This window comes from Protopterus annectens, chromosome 3.part1, assembly GCF_019279795.1.
Source record: "Protopterus annectens isolate FY-2018-M chromosome 3.part1, PAN1.0, whole genome shotgun sequence".
NCBI lineage: Eukaryota > Metazoa > Chordata > Ceratodontiformes > Protopteridae > Protopterus > Protopterus annectens.
Window position 1 is genome coordinate 1300183654 of NC_056732.1, and position 25373 is coordinate 1300209026.

Below are 25373 nucleotides of genomic sequence, written 5' to 3' on the forward strand. Positions count from 1 at the left end.
ACTGACCCCTGCCCTCACCAGAAGACTGAGCAGGTGAACTCCCTGTTCTAGGCCTAAAAGAACCTTGAGCTCTGCCCCTACCACGTCTAGACCTACCCCTAGACTGGGAATCATAAGCAGGATATGTCCATCCCTTAGTAGGCCAATTTCTACTAAACTTGGAGGCTGAACCTGCAAAAAATCTTTAACAGTCTGCATAGACTTAGCCTTGTCCTCCATTTTCTTTAAAACTGCTTCCACAGGCAAACCAAACAACACGTCAGACTGTAACGGAGCATCCAAAATCCTTGTCTTAACATGCTCAGCTAAATTCTGATCCCTCAGCCAGGCGTGCCTACGAAGAACAGAACCAGTGGCAGCCACCCTCGAAGACGCCTGCACAGCATCAAAACCACATTGCAAGGAATGCTTACCCACCTGTTCAGACACATGAACTAAATCCTGCAACTCTTTACACTCAATACCTTCCGCCAGAGCATCCACCTTAGACTTCATTTGTGAAAGGAGATAATTTTGATATTTTAACATGTGGAACTGGCAATTCAAAGCCCTCATGGCTAAAGTGGAAGAAGTATACACCTTCTTTCCCCATCTATCCAAAGCCCTTGCCTCTTTATCAGGAGGAACAGGATTTTTAACAACAGAAGCCTTAACACCTTTAGGCCCCTGAGAAACAGTTTCTGGGTCTGCCCTAGGACTCTTAAAAGATACTTATGAGCTTCAGGCACCCTATAATACCTATCTGGTTTAACTGGGGCAGGAGGCAAAGAATCAGGGTTCAGGGAAGCCTCTGCAAAACATCTTCCACCACATCCAGAACAGGAGGTATAGCTAAAGGCCTATGCTGGGGTAAAACAAAATTCCCTAAGCCTCTTCCTGGAATCAGAGAAATCTTGACCTTCCCATTTAAAATGCTCCCTCATGGAATGAAGAGTCTCTGAAAAGAAAAATCCTCAGGAGGAGAAGCCGAAGGAGTAGAATCATCCACATCAGAATCAGAATAAGGAGGATACTCCTGCAAGTCTTCAGCCGAAGACTCAGAAGCCTCCGAACACTGCTCAAAACTCTCAAGCTCAGGTTCCACCCTAGGCCTCTTATCAGGAGGGGGCATAGAACCTCTAATCATAGTAATCAAATCTTCTGCCATTTTAAGCATATGTTTCTTAGGCAAAGATCCTGAAGAACTAGGAGAGACCCCCACTGAAGCTAAACCTGGCCTGCCTCTCAAAGAAGCCTTGGAAACAGAAGGGGAGGGCCTAACCACCTTGAGAAGAGAGGGGAGAACAGCCACCTGAGAAGCCCCTTCAGCCTGGCCTACCTCCTGAGAGGACACATCTTGTAACAGTAAAGTCTCCCTGAGACTCCAAAGAAACTTCTGGCAGAACCTCCGGCTCCACTGAGCCTTCTAAAGAACCGACGTCCGGGACTGACGGTTCGTCCAACCTAGGCTTTGCTGCTTTGTCCTTACGCTTTTTGGACGAAGCGCCGGAGCATCCGGCGGCATTTTATAATTACAACGCTTCCCAAAAACTAACCTGGCACAGTCTAATCTTCTCTTTATAGTGCGTTTGTTAAATCTAGCACAAGAGCGACATCCAACAACGTCGTGCTCAGGCCCTAAACAAGGTATACACAAGGTATGGTAATCCCTATGAGGTATCTGTTTCCCACAAGAAATACAGTTATTCACTTTTTCTGACATCCGGTTAAATACTGAGGCAAGAAAAAACCAAAATATTCTAGCGGGTACTTAGCCAACTTTGATTCGGTCTGAAACTCCGACTTCAGAAAATTTCAGAACGCCAACCTGCACTCGCAAAACTGCTTCTGCATCGGACCATGCGGCAAAAAAGACTGAGGATATGACGTCGGTCATGCGCATTTGTACCCTGACGTACTGACGTCAGACTAATGCGCCTTGACCGACGTCAGCCATATACTTTGGTATTCGGGCCGACTGGGACAGCGGACTACCCAAGTGTTAGGACTGCAGCAATGTGGAATGAAGAACATCAGACATCTTTTGACCACACTCACACCTTCTAAACCCTGACTTTTGTTTCTCTGACATTTTAACTAATTCAGGTCCCTGAATTTTTAGTCCAAGAAAAATAGTTACTTTTGAACTACAACAACACACTAGTACTAACTAAGTTCCTACAGAACATATATATATATATGTATATATATTTATAAATACTAACTATTTAATATTAACTACTCCACTAGATATATAATGCACACAAGATTATATAAGAAGATAACACACAATCACAATAGCGGACAGAGCCCTGTCATGCCCAAGAAAGAGAGGCCTAAAGCCCTGAAGAAAAAATCTTTTTAGAAATCCTAAACAAGTTATACTAATAGGCAAAAAACCTTAATAGTATCAAGAAGGTTGAAATTTAAGTATGTAATACTAATTAAAGACAAAACAGCCTAATAATATAAGAAATTTTAAATCACTGGCCCGAGCTTCCTCCGACGAGCTGTTGATCCATTGCAGCGGCAAACTAGATCTGGGGATTCACAGTAGAGCATCATGGGATATACACTAGGTCTCGAGCTTCTCAGAGTTTGAGCTTGAAAGCGGCCGATTCGGAGCCGAGGGATCGGCTCTGCCCCAACGTGTAAGAACAAAACGGCGAGATAGAACAACTTCACATCACTGGTTACGAATATATACAAGTTATATGACAGTGATTTAATAGTTACAGAAATTTTATCCTGTTGATAGAGAAATCAAAGGTAAGTTAGTATAATTCAACAGGAACTACACCACAAAGTGAGAGAAAAGCATGCTTATGGTATATTTACAGAGAAAAATAGGAGAGAGAAATTGACAAAAGTAAGGACATTATTGAAGAAGTAAGAGTAAGGAGATGTAAGGTATGAATTGTTCACATTTAGGGATATACTTTTAAGTTGCAGGTTGATGTACATCCCCCCCACATACCCCTGACATGGGGGATAATTTCTAAATATTCTCTGAATCTGCACCAGCCTGGAGTAAAGGGAAAATTAGTTTTATTTAAAATCCATCATTTAGTTATATGGAGCAAGTATATTTAAAGACTGAGCCCAAGGGCCTCATATATCATGGACCAGTAATGAGAAAACCCCTTGAAATATTTTCTCAAACTACATTAATGGAGCATGTTTTTAAAAGTTTGTGTATCAGTACCTGTGGATATCAATTAGATTGGAATACATTCCTTTGTGATTGCTGGGCTGGAATTCAAAAGAAAGTACAGATGCATATGTTCCACTTACTGTAACAGTAATGTTCGGACCTTAATGGCATATGGAAGTAGTCCCCTGCTTCCCCCCATCCTGCAGTCTGTCAAAGCTCAGAAATCCTCCCATTGCCTGTCTGTGAGGGTGAAGAACCAATCACCTGGCAGGACCAGGACAGCTCTTCGCACTCACAGACAAGACCCTTTCAGTTTCCTAGGGTCCAACAGGAAAAGCAGATGAAATCTACTGTTCCATATCAAACTCCACATACACACACCAAAAAAGGCTGTTGAACAAAACTCAACAGCACCTCCTACAAGCAAATGCATACACCCAACAAAATGGAGATGGTACGAGAGTACTGCCAAGTAAGGTAGTGTGTTCAATGAACATCTACTGTTACAGGTAACTAGAGCTTACACAACTGTACTATGTTCAATGAACACAGTCTTACTGGCGCATGGATAGATTCCCAAAGCTTACCAAACCTGGGAAAATGAAGGATAAGGGTCCAGGAGCACCTGTAGAATGATCATCACAAAGCTTGCACTGGATCTAGAAAAGCATTCAGTTTGTAGTGCTTCATGAAGCATTCAGTTTGTAGTGCTTCATGAAAGTAAGGACAGAGGACTAAGTTTATACCTCTAGAATACTTCTAGAGTCCACTCCTTTCCAAAATGTCACTGATGAGGAAAAGGTCCTGATGAAAAGTGCCTTTACCCTACCTGGGCTTGCCTAACCATGGTGAGTGTAAATAAACAAATACCAGACGGCAACCCACATGCAGTGAATTGCTTAAAGAGAGGTTGACCTTTGTATTCCCCATGAAAGGAAGTAAAAAAAGCCTTTCTAAAGGGCCTTGTTTTGTCAAGGAAGTTGCCTATGACATCCAAGGTACAAAGTAACATCCATCTCTTATACTTAGGTTCTGTAAAGAACACAGAGAAATTAAAAGACTGGTTGAAGGTGAAGACAAACTACTTTCTGCCCAACAACAAGAATAAGTGAATAACAAAAGCCTATACCTGTGGAAATAGTGTAAAGTTGTCCCACCATCAGAGCATGCAGCTCAGAAACTATCCTTACAGATAACAGAGCAATAAGCAAAACAATTTGCCACTTTAAGAACTTAAAGCTTTATTAGCACGAGTGGCTAGATAAAAAGGTGGTAAGGTCAATTTTCAAGAACATAGTTGAGATCTCAGGAAGGAGGAATTTGCTTGCGATAGGGATCTCGTATCCAATACTCCTTTAATGAACCGTTTTACAAAAAAAAAAAAAAAGAGAGAGAGAGAAAGGAGGAGGATCCATTGGCAGACAAGCAGAAACAGCCACTAAATGCACCTTAACAGACAAAAGCTAAGCCACCCTGAAGTAACTCACACCAATACTTCAATATCAGAGGGATATTAACCAAAATGGATCCCCTGTTTCCATTCAGGCACCCCTTAGAAAACCTCATCCATTTATAAAAATAAGCTTTTCTAATAGCATATTTTCTGGCCTCCTTTAATACCTGCTGCCCATTCTCAAAAAGCAAGTGCCTAAATGGAGTCAAGATAGAATCCATCCAGGCTGTCAACAGACGTTTCTCCAAATCTGGGTGTACCAGTGTCCCCTGAGACTGTGTGAACAGGTCCAGCATGTGAGGAAATCTGTGATAATTGCCCTTGGCCAGCATCACAAACAGGGAGAAACAAGATTGCCTCAGCCAATAAGGTGTCACCACAATGATCTCTGTAATTTCTCTTTGAACTTTCAGAAGTGCCTTGTGAATTAATGGAAATGGTGGAAATGTATTAGAGGAACATTCCCATCTTCCAAACACGGCTGCAAAGATATCTGGAACAGAATTTTTCCAACAATCTGTTTTGAAAGGAGGTGAACAGATCTACTGGAGGCCTTAGCCACATCTGGACTAGATCCTTGAACACCACTACCTTGATCTGCTCAGTCTGTCTACCACAATGTCCTGCTCTGACAGGACTGTCTGATGCCTGAAGATGCAGAACACTGAGAAGCCTGCTCCCAGGCTATCATTGCCAATCGGCACACAGGATAAGACCTCATACCCCATGTGGTTACATCTGTAACCACCAGAAGAGAACCCAGAGTGTGAAAGGTGGTGAGGGACTTTCAAAGCATGAAACACTGCCAACAGCCCCTACTGATGTGTTTCTGTACATACTTGGGTCCCTATGTGGGTAATCACATGCATCCCACTGACACAGCTCCACAGCAGAAGTAGGATGAATCTGTCTGGACAGGCTGTACTGGCACTGGGAGGAAGAAAGGAAGACCTGGACTGATACTCAACTGAGCTTTACACCACAGTAATTCTTGTCTGATAAAGGACAACAATGGCAACTGGGATTCCAAGGAAAGAAGGCGGTGTGTCCAACAATTTCAGACATACCACTGAGTTTTTCTCATGGGAAGATGGGCCAGTGGTAAAATGAGAATCATGAAAGCCAACCATCTAAAATTTTCTAGGAATTTTCTCATTGAGGCAACATATTCCAGAAACACCATCTGGTGCTACAGGGCCTTGTCTTCAAGCACAAAAGTCAGACTCTTGTTGAAGTTGATTAAGTATCCAAGAAAGACAAGTCTTTGCGAGGGTGTCAAACATGACTGTAGGAGGTTCAACTTGAACCATATATGGTAAAGCCAAGATGAGACATTCTCTAGTGATTCCACATCTGGATGGAGACACTGCACAAATCAACAAGTATGGAAAAAAGTGAATGCCCAGAGTCCATCAGTGACCCACTACCAGTGCAAGGCACTTGGAAGACATTCATATTGCAGCAGACAGTCTAAAGAGCAATACAGAAAAATGACAGTGTGAACCATTCACAACAAATCTCAGATATCCCCTGAATTAATAAGCCCTGGGGATATGAAGAAAGACATCTTTCAAGATCAGGATCACCATGAAGCAGTGGTCCTGAAACAGAGGAAGCACTGTCTGCAAGATGAGCATCTTGAACTTGGGGACTTAGAAAGGTCCCACACTGGTCGATAGGACTACTATTTTTGGGGAATCAAAAAAAATGCTAGAGAAGAAACCTCTCATTCTTTGCAAAGAAGGGACTGGTTCTATCACCCCTGAGTCAACGAGTTTCTGCAGAACAGGAGAGAATGACAATGTCTGCTCCAGAAGATAAGGGGGAAATCCCTTGAATGGAGGTGGGAGATCTTTCCACTTTCATTTGAAGCCCTTCTCAATAATGTTTAGAGATCATATGTCATAAACCATTGACAGCCAGGATGCCTTGTAGACAGCTAAATTTATGAGATGAGGCACATGATAGGGGACTTGAAAAAGATGGGTGCCCCACCTCAGCAAAGTCATACGTTGGAAGAAGGGTATCTTTTCAAGGAAAGGAACCTTTATTGTTATGCTTGGTGGAGTCATCGTCCTGTTATTTAATTTTATTGCCTTGGATATTGTTTAGCTGGGACTTCTGCTTGTTAGGCCACCAAAGAGAATATAAACTTTTTCATTACTCCTTACATCAATTTACCGTTGTCATCCATGTGTTTAAGGTTCTGTTTAGCTGCTGTACCAAACACACAATCAGACTCAAAAGGGACATTCATAATCTGATTTTTAACTCATCAGAAAAATTCTGGCAGTGCAACCAAGCACAAATAATATCAGCCACCTACAAAGTACTTCTTCGAGCATGTTTGACACCTGAGAAACACTGGAAAAAATATCTTTAACACAGACCTGTTGCTCTGTAGGCAATGATTCATCAAACTCATCTAAACTCTACATTTATTTCAACACAAACATCTACATAAAACACTGGTAGTTAAACACTTTAAAAGCTACTGTGCTGGACTGCGCCAGCGGCGTTCCCTAAGATTCTAACCACTTGCCTAACGAATCTGAAGGACTGGGCATAAAGAAGACAATGTTTTCTTATTAACAAATGTCAATGGAGACACTGAAGCAAAATCCACCAACAAAAGATCTTAAAAGCCAGGTGAGGCCGCGCATACCCAACATTTTTTAAACCCTTTCCTAGGCAAAGCCTCAGTGTACAGAAGAGAACTACAAGCTTTCTGTAAGACCTCTCCCAATGTTGGGATCAAAGGAGGGAAAAGAAAAAACGAAGTTATGTACTCACCATAACGTTCCATGTTTGTTGTCCTTGATCTCGCCTTCCTAATTGCTGTTTGGGGTCCGGAGCCGACTCGGCTGTATAATATAGCTTGACAGCTTTTACTGGCTCAAGGCTAGCCCCTATCTCAGCATGCCTAGCGGTAGTTACCCAGATCTCGTTTGTGATAACCCAGTACTAGACCATACAAATAGAAAAGAGATGTGCTCTATTCTACATAGCAGATGACACCTGCATATAAAGGTGCAACCCCATTTGCAAGAGTAAGAAGGGGAGAGTAGGACTAACCAAAAGGTATAGTACAAAGGAAACCCAGCCAGTATAACCAATAAAAACAAGGGATTCCTCTTGATTCCCCAGGAAGGGGAAAGGACGGTGGGACGCAAGAAGGAAGGCGAGATCAAGGACAACAAATGTGGAACGTTACAGTGAGTGCATAACTTCTTTATGTTATGTTGTCCATATCTCGCCTTCATTCTTGCTGTTTGGGACAGCTTCCCCAGCACTTGATTCTTGGGTGGCTTACTGGAAAAAACTCTTCAGGACTGTGGAACTAAAGGATGCCCTGTTCCGGGAGGCCACATCTACTCTGCAATGAGTGATAAAGGTATGAGGATTAGCCCATGCAGCTGCCGCACAGATCGAATCCAAAGACAGTCTGGCTTGAAAAGCAACAGAGGTAGTCAAAGCCCTTGTTGAGTGTCCTTTAATTTTTCCTGGAAGTTTTTGTTTACGCAAATCGTAGACATATTTTAGTGTCTGAAAGCCACTTTGATAGTCACCTTTAAGGCTGCACAAACTTTCTTATTGTCTACAAAGGATATGAACAATTGGTCAGATTTTCTAAAGTCCTTGGTCCTGTGTAAATAGAAACTTAACTGTCTATGAACATCCAACTGATGAAGCTTATACTCTGCCTTGTTGCCATGACTGGGGAAGAAAAGAGGAAGCTCTATGGATTGATTCAAATTGTAGTCAGAACATACCTTGGGTAAGAAAGAGGGGTTGGTTCTGAGAGAAACCCAATCTTTATGGAAAAACAAGTATGGGGGATGAATAGATAAGGCCTGTAATTCAGAAACCCTTCTAGCTGAGGTAACTGCAACCAAGAAAAGGGTCTTCCAAGTCAGAAATTTGAGTGGACAAGAAGCAGATGGTTCAAAGGGGGAAGAATCAGAGCGTTTAAAACTAAATTTAGATCCGGGGGGGGTCCTCTTATTGGAGGTCTTAAGAGGGTAGTTCCTTTTAGGAATGCCTTGCATAGCCTATGGGACATGATATTGGACCCCATTTCTCCCATATGAAAATTAGAAATGGCAGCTAGCTGAACTCGGATAGTAGCTGCAGCTGCTCCTCGCTCAAAGGTTTCAGCTAGAAATTCAAGAATCCTAGAAGTGGGAGCAGTAAAGAGATCAACCTGATTTCTGCCTGCCCAACAAAAGAACCTCTTCCATTTACTAGCATAAAGTTTCCTAGTAGTGGGCTTATGGGAGGAAATCAAAATGTGTTGAACTGCTAGAGAAACATTGGGAAGCTTGGCTAAGACCGGAAGTGGAGAAACCATGCTGTGGGCTTGAGAGTTTAGATGGAAGGATGGAGAGCCCCCAACTGATGCATCAAAAGATCTGGCACTGGGTCCAGGATCCAAGGCTCCCCCTGCAGGTAAGGCCAAAAGAATGGGAACCATATCTGGTGAGGCCAGTAAGGGGCAATGAGGATTAGCATGCAACCCAATGACTGTGCTTTCTGAAGAACCTTGGGGATCAGGGGAAAAGGTGTAAGGGCATAAAGCAGTCCCGGGGGCCAATCGTGAACAATTGCGTCCCTGGGTGACTGTCTCGGTGGTGGGACTAGGGCAAAGTAGCTGCGGCATTTGTTGTTGAGGGGGGTGGAAAACAGATCGCAGCATGGCTGTCCCCATTTGCAAAAAAATCAAGTCTGCAACTTCCTGTTTCAGGGACCACTTGTGAGGCATTAGGATAGCCTGGCTGAGCTTGTCCGCTATCACGTTGGATTTCCCCGGGATGTGCATTGCAACTAGAAAGCATTGGGAAGACATTGCCCACTGCCAAACTCATAGGGGCTCTCGAAACAAGGGGTAAGATCTGGTTCCACCCTGTTTGTTGATGAACCATACTACCGACATATTGTCCGTTTGAACTGCTATAGTCCCTGTAGGTAGAGAGTCCTGAAGTGCTTGCAATGCCAGAAGCACCGCTCTCATCTCCAGGACATTGATGTGCAAGTGGTACTCGCGTTCCTGCCAAGTCTCCTGAACAGTCTGTCCCAGATAATGCCCCCCCATCTGGGAAGCGTCCATGGTCACTGTGGCTACAGGTTAGGGGAGTAGAAACAGCCTGCTTATAGTTACCACAGGGGAGGGAAGCCACCACTCCAGATCCTTTTTGCAAGATTCCGTGATCAGAATCTGATGTGACATGGGTAAATCCTGGAATGACCATTGTGCATATAGGAGCCACTGTAAAATTCTCATGTGGAAGCGAGCCATAGGGACCAGAGTGACTGCCGCTGCTATAGAACCCAGGACCTTGAGGACAAATCTTGCCTGGATTCTCTTTTGTGTGAACAGCATTGCTACTTGGTGACAGATCATTAATACTCTTTCTTGAGGCAGCTTTGCTATCATGGCCCTTGTGTCTAAATCTGCCCCTATAAAGGTAATATATTGACAAGGCAACAAGGCAGACTTTTTGTAGTTTATGGGGATCCATAGTTGAGAACAAGAGCGAATTGTGGATTCCCTTGCCTTGATTAGTTGATGCTCGGTGGTGGCAGTAAGGAGCCAGTCGTCTAGATATAGAAACACCCGGAATCCTAGACATCTCAGGTGAGCTGACACTACTGCCATGCATTTGTTGAACACCCTGGGGGTTGTGGTGAGACCAAAGGACAGAGCTCTGAACTGATAGTGACTGGCTCCCAGCAGGAAGGGTAGATATCTCCTTGACTGTCTGTCCATTTTTATGTGGTAGTATGCATCCTGGAGATCGATAGAGCACATCCAATTGTCCTGTCCCAGAAAGGGAAGAATGGACTGCAGTGTTACCATCTGGAACTTTGTTTTCTTGACTGATTTGTTCAGCCTTCTGAGATCCAATATGGGTCTCCAGTCCCGTTTTCTTTGGAACTAAAAAGAAGCTTGAGTAAGTTCCGGATCTGATTTGGTCTGCGGGGACTTCCTGGATGAATCTTTTTCTTAGCAACCTTTGAACCTCTAAGTTTGCTTGATCCCAAAGACTGGGTGGAACATCTGAAATAGATTGCTGCCTTTTTGACAGGGGAAGTTGACAGGAGGGGATAATGTAACCTCCGGATATTATTGATAGTACCCATGTGTCTTCTGTGATTGTCTGCCAGGCTTTTGGGTACAAGGATAATCGCCTCCCAACTGTCTCCAGAGTCAAACAGCCGGGCCTCCCTTCAAGAGCGCTAGAAGGGCCTACCAGAGAAGGTATCTCCGATGACCTGATTCTGAGGACCCCCCCCCCACCGCGATATCGGCGCCTTCCGTTATTTCCCCCTCTGCCCCTGGGGGAAAAATCTCCATGTGGGTCAGGCGAAGCTCCCTAAGATTTCCTGAACCATATTTTTCTGCTCTTCTGGCCTTTAGGGTAAGGCCTAGATGGAGCAGAAAAATTTTCTCCCATGGCAGAGAGAGTTTTGCCATCCTGTTCACACCTGTAATAGTCTCTTTTACCTGAGGCCCAAACAAGGACGAGCCGTCAAAGGGGGAGTTGGTAAAGGAAGACTTGAAGGGCTCCGCAAAATGACAAAGGCGCATCCAGGAGTGTCTGCATAAGGCTACCCCTGTGCCTGCCGCCCTGCTTACCCCATCGGCTGCGTAAGAAATTAGCCGCATGGAGGAGAAGCCTCTTCACCACCCTCTCCACATCATCATCCGAGAGGCTCCTGGATGATCGAGAGGAATGGGCTGAAGACCGATGACTGCCTGCCACAGACTGTAATAAAAGGAGACTGTGGAGCAGACCGAACTGGTTCCAAGGCAGGAACTTAGATTGTTTGTGAGACCTTACTGGCTCCAAAACAACAGATGGAGCCGTAGGTGAGAGTATCTTGTCGGAACAGACCATCGGGTTCGACTTAGCTTGTAGCTTACCCTTCTCTTTAGACAGATCCGTACTAGGAGCCAAAGAGGATGAAGGCTTGGATTTCTCCAGTTTATTTGGCTGGCTGAGTCCCCGCCATAGCAGCATCAAAGGGGCCCTTCAGTAAACCTCTTAAGATTAATTTGTTCTTTCTTTCCTGCATGACTCATGAACTAAATGTATGGCAAATAGAACACAAATCCTAGAGGTAAACAGGTCCTAAACAGTACATGCAACTTGTGTGTCCGTCCGTAAGGGACACCTTTTGACAGCACGAATCGCACTTCTTGAAACCTGAAGATTTCGATTCCTTGTCAGGGTCTTTCAACATAATGTCGAACAGCAGTATCTAAGCTAGACAAAGACAAACAAAAGCACTACCAACACGAACAACTATCCAGTAACAGGCAACCCCCCCTTTTTTTTAAACAGACAGGAAAAAAGAGAAAGGGGGGAGAGCCTCTAAGTTAAGTGGCGAACTCCCCACCCAAGGAGAGCCTCTAACGTAAACGGCAACTCCTTAAACTTGAAAGAAGACAAGAAAAAAAGAGAACCCTCTAAGTTAAATGGGTTTAGAAGAGGAGAAAGTCCAGAGGAAAAGACAGTTAGTCCACAACAAATGCAAGTAACTCAGACAGGACAGGAAAGGTAGAAAAAAAACAAGAGACAACTACTATTACAAGTTAGATAAGATAAATAAGATATTTTCTTTCAAAAATGCAACAAATAGAAAAACCCTTAGCCTGAGCCAGTATTTGCGATCTCGACGCTGCAAGCGGCAAACAAGATCTGGGTAACTACCACTAGGCATGCTGGGATAGGGACTAGGTTTAAGCCAGTAAAAGTTCTCGAGCTATAGTATACGGCTGAGTTGGAGCCAAAGATTGGCTCTGTACCCCAAACAGCAAGAACGAAGGTGAGATATGGACAGTGTAACATCATCTGTTTGGGTCCCAGTACCTCTTCGTCATCAGAGGAACTAACTGATCTGAAACAGGTCAGAGTCCTCAAACACAGGATTCCCTTCAAAAAGAGAATCATTAGCAGACTCACTGGGGGTGAAAGCACCAGCATTATTATAACCCAGGTATGCACCCCATAACCAATTCCCTGCTCCATGTATCTATCCACAGCCACTATCACAGCTGGGAAACCAGTCAGAGACTGCTGCCCCACCAAGTGGAGGGGTCTTCTGTCTGTTTCTGAAATGCATTACACTAGTGAAAGAGTACCAAAGTAGCAATAGTGGCAACAGATTCTGCACCCTTGACTTCCCCTACACCTAAAGAGTTTGGTTCTCCCATTCCTGCAGGAGGCAATGGTACAGCCCCAGATGATATGTCTGACCCTCATGTCACACACAGCTGTAATACTACAACCACACCAGGGGACTTGGATATAACAAAAGGTGAGTGGTCCAATAGCTCACCCAAAACCAAGACTACTGTAGATTTACAAGCCAGAGGCTGAGGCATAATTTTCATGCATTCTTTTTGAAGGTGCACATGGGAAAGATGGTGGGGGATCTGAGTCCATCAAGTCAGGGGACAAGAAGCTAGCCACCTGAATAAAAAACACTGGCTGCACAGTCAGCCCAGTAAGAAGATGGACAACTTCCATTAGTCTGTCTTTAAATAGGAATCTAAAGACTATTTCTGTAGGGATACTATTCTGAACATTGCATTAAGAAGATGACAGTATTTTCAGTAACATTGTTCAAAGCACAAAATGCATACCCAAAAGTTCTCTGATTTTGTGAAATAAACGCTAGTTTCACTCCAAATGAATGGATACAGCCTAAACAGTATTAGACAACAAATAAATCATAAACTGATAAAAAAATTCCTTTCAAAAATGTTTTACATACAAACTGGCGCCAAAATTGCAATGGAAATGAAACAATCATTTAAAATGCTGTAATCCTACTTTGTCACCTCAAATAATCATAACCCCACAGAAAAACTATAATATCAGCAAGTCTTCTAGTCAAAACTTCCAAATAAATCTTTTAATCAACAGGCCTTACTATGCTAGTCAAAAGTAAAAACAAAAGCATATACAACATTTCTAATCAGAAAAAAAGTCAAAGTAGCAGAATACACTATTCAAGCACGGATAGAAAAAGCAGAGGGAGGAAATAAATCCCAAAAGGAGTTTGTTATCTGAGCTCTACAGCTAATGTCACCCAGTTTAGGAAGAGCAATACCCCAAGAGAGCTTTCTGTGACTGTGGCAGAAGAAAACTGAAAGGGTCCTGTCTGAGTGTGAAAGGCCACCCCGGTCCTGCCAGGTGATTGGTTCTTCTCCTTCACAGACAGGCAGTGGGAGGAGTTCTAAGCTTTGACAGACTGCCAGGGAACGGTAGCAGGGCACTACTACCCATATGCCAGTAAGCCAGTGTGTCTGTTGAACATCTGACAAACCCTTAGGATTTTCCTGCACATTGCTCAGTGGTATGAAGCATGCTTGAGGAATTTTGAGCCCCTCTGACCATAAAGAAATCAAATTCTGGGTTGAAAGACATGGTCTCACATCAACTGGCCACAGAATGATAACCAGGCAATAACAGCAGAGGGATCATGCCTCCATGCTTGCAAGATAACATCAACAAGGCCTAGCTCCACATAATATCTTTAAACTTTAAAGACAACGCCATCGCACTTAGAACCACAGCAACTCCACGTCTTCAAAGATTCCTCCTGCTCAAAAATGAAGACCCTAAGCCTAACTTTCTTTCCTTCCTTCTTATAGGGAGCCAACCAGACAGGTAGCCCCAAGACCCCCTCCTCCTCCAGCTCTGGGGTCTGAATATGTAAGCAGCACACATGGAAAAGTCAGGCCTGGTGTGACATTTGCACAGAAAAGTATTTACTAGCAGTAATGCACAAGAGGGAGAGGGCTGTGTCAGGCTGAGTGCTAACATCCAACCAATTTCCTTGTGGGTAAAATGCTGCAACTGAGACTCCAGGTCCTAAGCAAGGGACTAGTATCCCTATGCCCGAATAGAACCTGGAGCAGGCTCACTCTGTGACTCCATGTTCCAGGCTGACCAGTGTACAAGGGCTAAAGCATACTTTCTGACAGGCAAAGTCTCTGCCTTGAGTACCTCCACCCATCAACCAGATGACTCCAGGGGCTACTCTATATCTTCTTCCCTTACTGCACCAAACATGATACTCCTACACACACTACTGCTCAGCCTACTCAGTACCACATACCTACTCACCTCCTACAACAATTTGCAAATAACCCATACATACTCACCCACACTATCACGCAAATCTTAATCTGACAACATTTTTATTTACTCAGTTATATCACCACATCTTAACAACTCCCCCACTGCACTGCTATCCCTTAAACACATCCACACACAAGCACCCCCACATTCACTACGTAAATACACCAAAATACAACCAAAATTCCTACACATATTTCTTTTCAAAACATCTTTACTCAATCTCAGCAGTGATATACACCCCAATCCTGGCCCTCAGTCACAACACACACCTCACCGACACAATACCTCCTTCAGTCCAAACATCCTCAATCACCCACTTCATATCTCTGACCTTCTAATCATTGAAATGACTCTGAGAACCATCATAAGAAAATCCAAGAATTCCACACTACTCTCAGTCTATATTCCCCTGACATTACAGTAATAACCGAAACATGGTTAAAACATCATATCAATGACACTGAAATCCTAATAAATGGTTACAATATCTATCGCAATGGCAGAAACCATAAATGAGGTGTCAGAGTTGCTATCATCTATAAAAATACTCTGACCTTGGAACGCTTACAAACCCTCATCCGTAACACTGAGGACACAGAATGACTAGTATCCCACTTTCAATTCAATACAAATAAATGTATCATTATCATAGTAGTCTATATTCTCCCTGGAAATAATGCAGTCAAATGGAAAATCTTCTCTGCTGGGCATCTACCATATTTTAACCAAGAAACAATCATCCTAGGTGAATTTAACCTAGAGTGGCAAACCTGCTCTTCCAAAAAACCCAACATTTTATTAACCTATTCGGTTTCTCCCAAGTTATCAACACTCCAACCAGAATTGATAAACACAACAAACAGTCCATCCCAGACTCGACACTTACAAACCAACCCTCTCTATGTTACCAGTCTGGGTGTCTGCCGGACACTCTAACTGACCACACTCCCACCTGTTTTCTAAGGCATAGAACTTACTCCACCAAAAATATATAAAAATATATCTGTAAAAATTAAAAATATAAAACTTTTCCCCCAAAACCTTCAACAGCTTACTAAAACACTGACTGGACCCCTCTAAAACACAGTCCAATGCTTTAATGACAGCTTTCTCAACATCCTCAACAATGTGGCCCCTCTCAGAAAATTTAAAGTAAAATCAAAGCCTATCCCATGATTAACAAAAGATACTAAACTACTTATGAAGCTCAGAGATTAAAGCATGGTCACACTATATAACAACCATTATTTCTGTGGAGGTTAACAGCATTTGTGAAACTTACAAGAGCTGTTGTGGTACCATGCTTTGGCCTGAAACCAAAACTTTCCAAAACTACTGTCAATTAAGAAACCAATTAAAAAAAATCATATATGACAAAAACAATACTACACTACATTACAACAAAACTATCTGAATAACCCACAAAAATATTGTGGTGCCATCAAACAACTACTAAACCTTGGATCATGTCCCACCCTCAGTCCCTCTACCATTAACACCACAGACTCCATAGCCACCCAATTTAATCTTCACTTCATACAATCAATCCTCTCACTAACAGAAACTGACATAAACACCCTTTAACTGCTCCCACCATCACAGTTACTCATCCCACATCTTTCACCATCACACCTGTCTGAACAAGCCACATAAATAAACTCCTCCATAAACTCAAACCTACATCACTTGCAGCAGACCTTCTCCTCAATTAATTCCATAAGCTAGCAGCAGATGACATCTCATATCCAATTTCTCTATTAAGAAAACACACCATAACCAAACAATATATCCTCAAACTATGGAAAACGTCATATATCATCCCCTTGCACAAAGGAGGACCCTCCACAGACTTTTCTAACTATAGACCAATAGTGATCCCCCCTTGCTAAAAGCCTTGAGAAATGTATACATGTTCAACTACTGCACTATCATACTAAAAATAATCTCCTCTCCAACTCCCAGCATGGTTTCAGGCCAAAGCATGGTACCACAACAGCTCTTGTAAGTTTCACAAATGCTGTTAACCTCCACAAAAATAATGGTCAACTGGTATCATTGGTATTCCTAGGCATGTGTAAGGCCTTTGATACAGTGTCAGAACAAAAACTTCTTTACGAGCTAGCTTCTCTAAACCGCTCCCAACCAGCGATTTCATGGTTTCACAGCTATCTGTCTGATCACCAACAAGCTACGAAATTGGAAAATTAGACCTCATCCTTAGTACAAATCTCAGTAGGAGTCCCACACAGATGCATACTGTGGCCACTTCTCTTTATAATATTCACTAATAATCTGAGCTCTGCTACCAACTCAGTCACCATAGTAGAGTATGCAGATGACTCCTCCTTTATCTGTGCAACCTCGTGCCTCCTCCCTCTCAGAACTCCTACAACCCCCCCAAAAAAAAATAATCTCTCTCTGATATGTAATATAATCTCAGAAAAAAACAAAAAAACAATGAATACTTCACCCAGTAAGACATAGTTAATACTATTCTCTAATACCAAATCAACTGAGCTCACCAACCAGCAAAACTGAGCCTGTTACCTACAACAAACTGCTAGGCATTGCCATTGACAGCTCCCTCAAGTACGACAAACATATTGCCCTAGGGATAAAAAAAAGGTTCATATCAAACTTGGATCCATGTATACAGCAAATCGATTCCTTAGCCAGTACTCCAGACAGTCTATCGCGGGGACACACCTGCTACCAATACTAGTATATGCCTTTCCCATTTTTACAAACCTTTGAAAATCTCACCCTAACAAATCAGAAGCTTGCTACAACAAGACAGTTAGGTTTGCCACAAAACAACCCAATAGATCCCACCACTGCTCGTCACTACAGAATCTAAATTGGCTCAAACTGTCACATCTTCTATCATTCAACCAACTCACCCACTCCATCATTCACCAACCTGACAACTGCCCTACCCTCAGAAATTTGGTTCAAGCTTAACACAATAATAGGGTACTTGAAACCAGCAAGCTACTACTTAATGTGGCTAAATCAAACAATTGTTATGGTGATTCCCCATTCTCCAGACAAATCTCAAAGATCTGGAACTCTATCCACAAAGATGTACTCAATACTACCAACCTCCCCAAGTTCAAAACCCTCCTCAAGGAATACCTAACCAAAAATTAGCTCTGTTCTACACTAGGATGAGACTTTACCATCCTCTCACAAAGTGCACTCCATAACCAGATGCTAACCTTTATCTCCAGCATTATACACATATAGATAATTTTTTTGCCATCCAAGCCTCACCCCCCCCTAACATTTCTCCTATTAGATATCACTCATAATCCTTCTCAAGGCAAACCCCTTATATCTACTTAATGTCTGATACATAACTTCTTGCTCAACCAAAGACTTTACACTGCTCTTTGTGGAACTCGTATGAACATTTTTGTTCTCATCTTCACCTAATCAGATGCTTAACTATGTTATCTAATATGTACAAGTGTCATACCTCCTTGTTCAAAATCAATATGTTTTAACGTGTGTCCTGTTGTTGTATACATGTCATTTTTTGACATGAATCAATACTTCATAATCACATTATTATCACAACAGATGTTTATCTACTTGGTTAGCTATTGTTCTTACACCTATGGCAATTTTTGGACTGTTCTCCCCAGACCTCTGCTGAAAACGAGTTTTTAGCCAGTCAGACACTCCCGGTAAAGAAATAAAAAATAAAATTAAATAAATAAATACATACATACTCTCTGTGATCAGGCTGAACAGACAAACAATCCAGCAGATGCCCTAGGAAGAACCTCCTCCAGGAACACAGCCAACAGTAGACCTTTCCCAGGCCTTAAATTCTCCATAGAAATGAAAAACCAGAGTAGAAACAAACACTTACTAGTCATGGATTATCTCAGCTTCTAGGAGACTCAAGAGCTTGAAGATCATGCTTGTAAATTGAAGTTTTACTTGGCAATATAATTGTGTATACACTAGCCTACTCTTATAATCTCCTTCAAACACCTTTTGTACATATTTTTGCCTTTTTTATTTGTATGCCACAGTTTCACACCATGTACACATTTCCACCCAGACTAAAGCCTGAAAACAGTGCATTTGGTAAGTGTTCCATCCTGGTCAAAAAATAAATAGACAAGTCACTCACTCAGTCAAAGCAATGGCCCCAGCCAATCCTCCTTGAAATTTCTGAGGTGAAACTCTACCCTATGTCCAGATGTCAAGAACAATACAGCAGAACAACAAGGAACATTCTTTAACTATTCTTCTCAACTTCAGATTCTTAAACAAAAAGCAAAAAACAGCAAGCAAATGCACAGATTTCTATCACTGAGAGCCATTTAAGTGGCAAACACTAATTAGGGGTTATGCAGGAAAAGGGAATGCTAATGTAGCTGACATGTAACCTCATGATGTGTACTGCCATGGGCATACATACATCTGAAGTATAGCTAAAAATTGACAAGCACTGGCTAATGTAGATGATAAAATCACACAAAGAGCCTATTAAGGAAACTTGTTAATGTTATACCATACTACTTTGTTAACCACAGAGGTTAAAAAAAAAAGAACACGTGCTTTGTGCATTTAATTTACATTACTCACTCATTAACAAATATAATTGTGCCATTTAATACATTTGGATAACAATACTGCAATTAATCAACAAGAAAAATTAACCTGTCATTTTAACAGCATTAGCAGTTTAATTAATTTTGATTTCAAGGATACAATGATGTGTCGATCAGATGGATTTCGTTGTCGCGTTTTCTCCAGCTGTGCCATCTGTTTAGACTCACGACTCCATGCTAATAAAGCTGCTTTGATATCATCCTTAAAATACAAAAAAAAAAAAAAAAATCAGGCGCAAAAATTTTCAAAGGTTTTACAGGAGCATAGTTGCACAGTTCAGGTTTGCTTAAAGAACTTTACAATTCCGAGACTTCCATCTTACCTTAAAATAAAAACTATGACAATTTACATATAAGCTGCACTCCTGAATTAAGCAAATGAGTGAAAATTAATATATAACAAACACAGCTGTTTTTTTTCCCCTGAAATCCTGAATAAAATAATGCATTGCATTTACCTACCAATGGAAATGCAGTATATGTTAATACATGCATCCTTAATTAAATTGTATGATGAACTGCTACCCTAGAGTTTCTAATTTGGTTCATACCTTCTGAATTAAACAGAAGTAGTTGTTATGTACTCACCATAACATTCGATGTATGTAGTCCATCTCGCCTCACATTCTTACCCGTGGGTTCGGAGCTCCGACTCGGCCGATTTTACTAGCTCGAAGTCATTGACTGGGCTAAGTGGGTATCCCATAGTGCACTGCTCCATATCCCCATATTTAGTTTGCTGCGAAAATCATTTGTACTCCATACACACATCACATCTACATAAAAAATAAGCTAATCAAGGGGACTCTGTAGAAGACAACCTAACCTCCAAATCCTCCAGGAAGGGGGAAGGTGGGAGGGTAAGTAAGAATGTGAGGCGAGATGGACTACATACAATAAACGTTATGGTGAGTACATAACTTCTTGATGTTATGTAGTCCTATCTCGCCTACATTCTTACCCGTGGGACAGCGTCCCTAGAACCTACATCCTGGGTGGCTCATAGGAAAATACTCCTGAGAACTGTGGAGCCAAAGGAAGACCTGCCCCTGGATACCACGTCCAATTTGTAATGAGAGACAAAAGTGTGAGGAGAAGCCCAAGTAGCAGCAGCACATATATCATCCATTGACAATCGAGCTTGATAGGCTGTGGATGTACAAACAGCCCGGGTAGAATGTGCCTTGACTGGAAATGGCAGATTTTTACCTCCTGCTTGATAGATGAAAGAGATACAACTGGCTATCCATCTAGACAGTGTGAACTTGGATACCGGAGAACCCATTTGGTTTTCCGAAAAGGAGACAAAGAGTTGGTCAGATTTCCGGATATCTTTTGTCCGGTGCAGACAGAAGCGTAACTGTCTATGTACATCCAAATTGGTGAAATCTAAATTCTGCCTTGTTAGAAAAGTGGGGGAAGAAAACAGGCAACTCAATGGACTGATTCATGTTAGACATGGAAGCCACTTTAGGGAGGAACGAGGGGTTTGGTCTAGGAGAGACCCTATCTTTATGGAAGATTAGATATGGGGGTTTGATGGAGAGGGCTTGAATTTCCCAAACCCGCCTCGCTGAAGTGATTGCTGTTAAGAATGCCGTTTTCCATGTCAAGAATTTTAATTCACAGGTTGCTGCAGGCTCAAATGGTGGTTAAGTAAGGGCTTGTAGAACAAAATTGAGATCCCAGGGCATGATAGGTTCGGTCACTGGAGGGCGAAGCAACAGAGTACCTTTAAGGAATGCTTTGCATAGTCTGTGTGCCATGAGACTAGGTTCATTCGCTACGTGGAAATTAGATATCGCCACCAACTGAACTTTGATGGTGGCTGATGCGGACCCCTGATAGAAAAGCATAGACAAGAACTCCAGAACTGAATCTATTGGAGCTGTGTAAGGATCAATGCTCTGGTGTGTGCCCAGATAGAGAACCTTTTCCATTTACTAGAATAAATCTTTCTAGTGGATGGTTTATGAGAGGACGAGAATATATGGACCACTTCCGGTGAAAGATTATGAAGTCTGACTAACAATGGAAGTGGAGTAGCCAGGCTGTCAACCGGAGGGTCATCAGAGAGGGGTGGAACTGTCCCATATGTGTCAGTAAATCTGGTTGAGGGTCCAGAATCCAAGGAGTGTCCACAATGTATGGTTGAAGAAAGGGGAACCAGACTTGAAAAGGCCAGTGTGGAGCAATCAGAATCATTCTGCTTCCCAAGGATTACGCTTTCTGAATCACCCTTGACAGCAGGGGAAACGGAGGGAAAGCATACAGCAGACCGGAGGGCCAATCGTGAACCAGGGCGCCCCTGGGTGATTCCCCCTGTGGTGGGATCAGCGTGAAGTAGTTGCTGCATTTCGCATTGAGAGGGCTGGCAAAAAGGTCGCAGCAAGGCTGACCCCATCTGCTGAAGATTCGCTCTGCAACCAGGCGATTCAGGGACCACTCATGAGGCATCAGAATAGCTCTGCTTAGCCTGTCCGCTATTACGTTGGACTTCCCGGAATATGCGTTGCCACCAGAAACTGTTGGGAAGCTATTGCCCAATGCCACACTCGCATAGCCTCTCTGGACAGAGGGTAAGACCGGGTTCCCCCTTGCTTGTTGAGATACCACACTACTGACATGCTGTCTGAGTGTATCGCAATTGTCCTTAGAGGAAGAACCTTCTGAAGTGCCTGCAACGCAAGAAGCACTGCTCTCATCTCCAGGACGTTTATATGCAAATGTATCTCGTGTTCTTACCACGTGCCTTGGACTGTCCTGCCAAGATAATGCCCCCCCCCCCCAATCTGGGAGGCGTCCGTGGTCACCGTGGCAATAGGGACGGGTGGAACGAAGGGCTTTCCCCCGTTCAAACTGTTGGTACACAACCACCAACGGAGGTCCTACTTGCACCTGTCTGAGTAAGATGGGATGAGATAGTGGGAGTCTTTGGAGAGACCACTGAATAAAGAGGAGCCATTGAAGAAGTCTCATGTGTAATCTCGCTAGAGGAATCAACATGATAGTTGCTGCCATGGTCCCTAGGAGGTGGAGAATCAGTCTTGCCTTCGCTTGTCTCAGGGGCATGAGCATGTGTATTTGTTGTTGTAATACTGTGATCCTTTCTTGTGGTAAACATGCTCGCATTCAAATGGTGTCTAAATCTGCTCCTGTAAAGGTGACATGCTGTGAGGGCAATAAGGCAGATTTTTCCCAATTTATTGTTATGCCCAACTGGTGACATAGATTGATGGTAGCGTCCCTGGTTTGAACTAGTTGATGCCTGGTGGGGGCGGTAAGAAGCCAGTCATCCAGGTATGGAAACACTTGGAATCCCTGACGTCTCAAGTGAGCCGTCACCACTGCCATACATTTGGTGAACACCCTGGGGGCTGTGGTGAGACCAAAGGGCAGGGCTCGAAACTGGAAGTGACTGGCTCCCAGCCGGAAGCGTAGGCAACTCCTGGATGCTCTGTCCATTTTGACATGGTAGTAAGCATCCTTGAGGTCGATGGAGCACATCCATACCTCCTCTCCCAACAATGAGAGAATAGATTGTAGTGTGACCATATGGAACTTGGACTTGTGTACGTGATTGCTGAGTTGGCTGAGATCTAGTATGGGTCTCAGGTCCCCTGTTCTTTTCGGCACCAAAAAGAATCTTGAGTAAGTCCCTAATCCGATTTGGTCTGAGGGGACACGTTGGATAGCTCCTTTTTCTAGCAGCTGCGAGACCTCTGAGGCTGCTTGATCCCTTTGACTGGGTGGTACGTCCGGGATTTTTCTGATTGGCAGGGGTACTGAAGAGAATGGAATGAGCTAACCTCTGGAAATTATCCGTAATACCCATCGGTCCTGGGTAATTCTTGCCCAGGCTTCCGGGTATAAGGAAATTCAACCCCTGACTGGCTCCGGATAAGCGCAGTCGGGCACACCCTCAGGGATGAGAGTGTGAAGAACCACGGAAGGAATTGCGGTCTCCCGAATTGCGGGGGGCCCCTCTGCCTCTGGGGCGACGTCTCCCTGAATAACCCCCCTCCCCTACCTCTGGAGGGGGGTTCACCTTGTGTGGCAGGAAAAAAACTCTGATTTCTTGAACCACATCCCCCCCCCCCCACTGGGCCTTGGGAGAAGGCCTAGAAGAAAGGGAAAAACAGACCCCTACGGCAGACAGGGTCTTTCCTACTTGCTCGCACCTGGTGAGGGTGTCTTTCACTTTGGTCCCAAACAAGGAGGAGCCATCAAAGGGGGTGTCAGTGAAGGAAGACTTGAAGGCCTCCGCAAAGTGACACAGGCGCAGCCAGGCTTGCCTCCTAAGGGCAACCCCTGGGCTTGCTGCCCTACTCGCTCCCTCGGCTGCATACGAAATGAGCCGCATGGATGAGTTGACAATGGAGCTAAGGGTAGAGATCTGGGCGTTAACTGACTGAGCCACCGCCTCAGGAACGTTTCCCACAACAGTATCTCCTAACTCTTTTAGGAGAGCTCTCTGGAGCCGAGTGAAATGAGACAAGTAATTCAGCGACCGCAAGGTAAAGGTCGTTGACGAGAGTGTACCCTTCCCGTACCGGTCCATGGTCCTAGACTCCTTGTTAGAAGGATGGACGGATGAAGAAGACTCTGCTACTTCTTTCTGGGTGGCTGCCGCCACCACCATGGCATCTACAGGGACACCTTTAGACAGAAACTCTTTGTCCTGGGGAAAGAAATTTGTTGCGACGTCTGGGCACGGGCTCCACAGAATCAGGATTCTCCCACACTCTTCGACAAATCAGGTCAAGGAGTTCATCGAAGGGTGGAGACACCCAGGAGGCGGAGGGTTGAGCACCGAAAGCCTTAAGGAATAATGACTCCTCCTCGGAAGGGGCTTTGGAAGGCCAGTCACCTCTGTTTCAGTAACTCCAGGATGTCAGAGAAGGAAACATCATTAGAGGATGACTTGGGAGACCCCTCCGATTCCTCGACGTTAGTATCAGAGGTGAGGGACTCGTCTTGGGAGTCTATGTGCTTCCTCTTGCACGTTTTCTTTCTGGGGGGCTTCTCAGGCACCAACTCTGAAGGACATTCAGAAATCTGGGAACCACTCGTGGGGGTAATCCCTAGGCTCTGGTGCTCTGCTGTCCAAGGATGGGTGGTGAACAGAAGCTCTCACCGGAGTGGTGGGGGACAGAGTGACCGACCTGCCTGATGTAGCTGACGACCTGGCCAGCGCGGTCCGCATAGCCTCGAAGGCCGGCCCCCCGAGTCCGGGGAGCGACCAGTCTCCGAGGCCATGACAGGAATCGGAGTTCCCCAAGCCGAAGCACGGAGAGGGAGACTCGGAACCGAAATAAGTGCCGAGATGTCCCCCTCGGGCCCGACCAAAGAGTCCCGAGTCCTGAACCCCGATGACGGAGCTGATGTCGGTAACGATGGAGCCGAATGGGGCATCGGAACCAGCCTAGAAACATCACGCGGCACGGAACACTATGGCTCCTAGACAGAGATGCACTCGGAAGAGGAATGATCAAAGAAGGTGTCGAGACGGGTTCCGGAGGAGACTGGGTCGGAGCCGAAAACAATTTTGCCAAAACCGGTGACTGGAGGAGCTTCTGAAACACCCTATCCACATCCGAAAGGGTCCTGGAGGATTTGGAGGACAGGGATGGAGAATGCTATCTCCTCTCAGAAGGAATAATAATTGGGGGCTTATTATACAAGATCAGGCACTTAATACAATTTTAGGTCCAAGACCATTGATGGTATTCAAGAAGGCACCGTCGTTGAAAACATTACTTGAAATGCCATACAAACAATATAAACCCAACAGAGGCATGTATAAATGTGGGCATTGTAATTACTGCAAGTTTATTCAAACAGGGTGCTCATTTTCTATCAGGGGTGTGAAATATCACATTCCAGATAAATTTAATTGTGAAAGCCATGGTGTAATATATTTGGCTTTATGCCAATCATGCCCAGTGTTTTATCTGGGCATAACCGAGTGTCAATTGAAGCAGCGCATATATGAACACATCTAT

The 25373-nt window shown here is 43.8% G+C and overlaps 1 protein-coding gene across 7 annotated transcripts in view; it reads right to left on the reverse strand.

Annotated features, from left to right (window-relative positions):
• Positions 1-25373, reverse strand: part of CIBAR1 (CBY1 interacting BAR domain containing 1) — a 1541282-nt gene that overhangs the window by 1004107 nt on the left and 511802 nt on the right. For all 7 annotated transcript variants that reach the window (XM_044067346.1, XM_044067347.1, XM_044067348.1 and 4 more), the window contains one exon: positions 19469-19570. In XM_044067346.1, coding sequence (XP_043923281.1) covers positions 19469-19570 — 102 coding nt within the window. The remainder of the gene's footprint in view (positions 1-19468; positions 19571-25373) is intronic.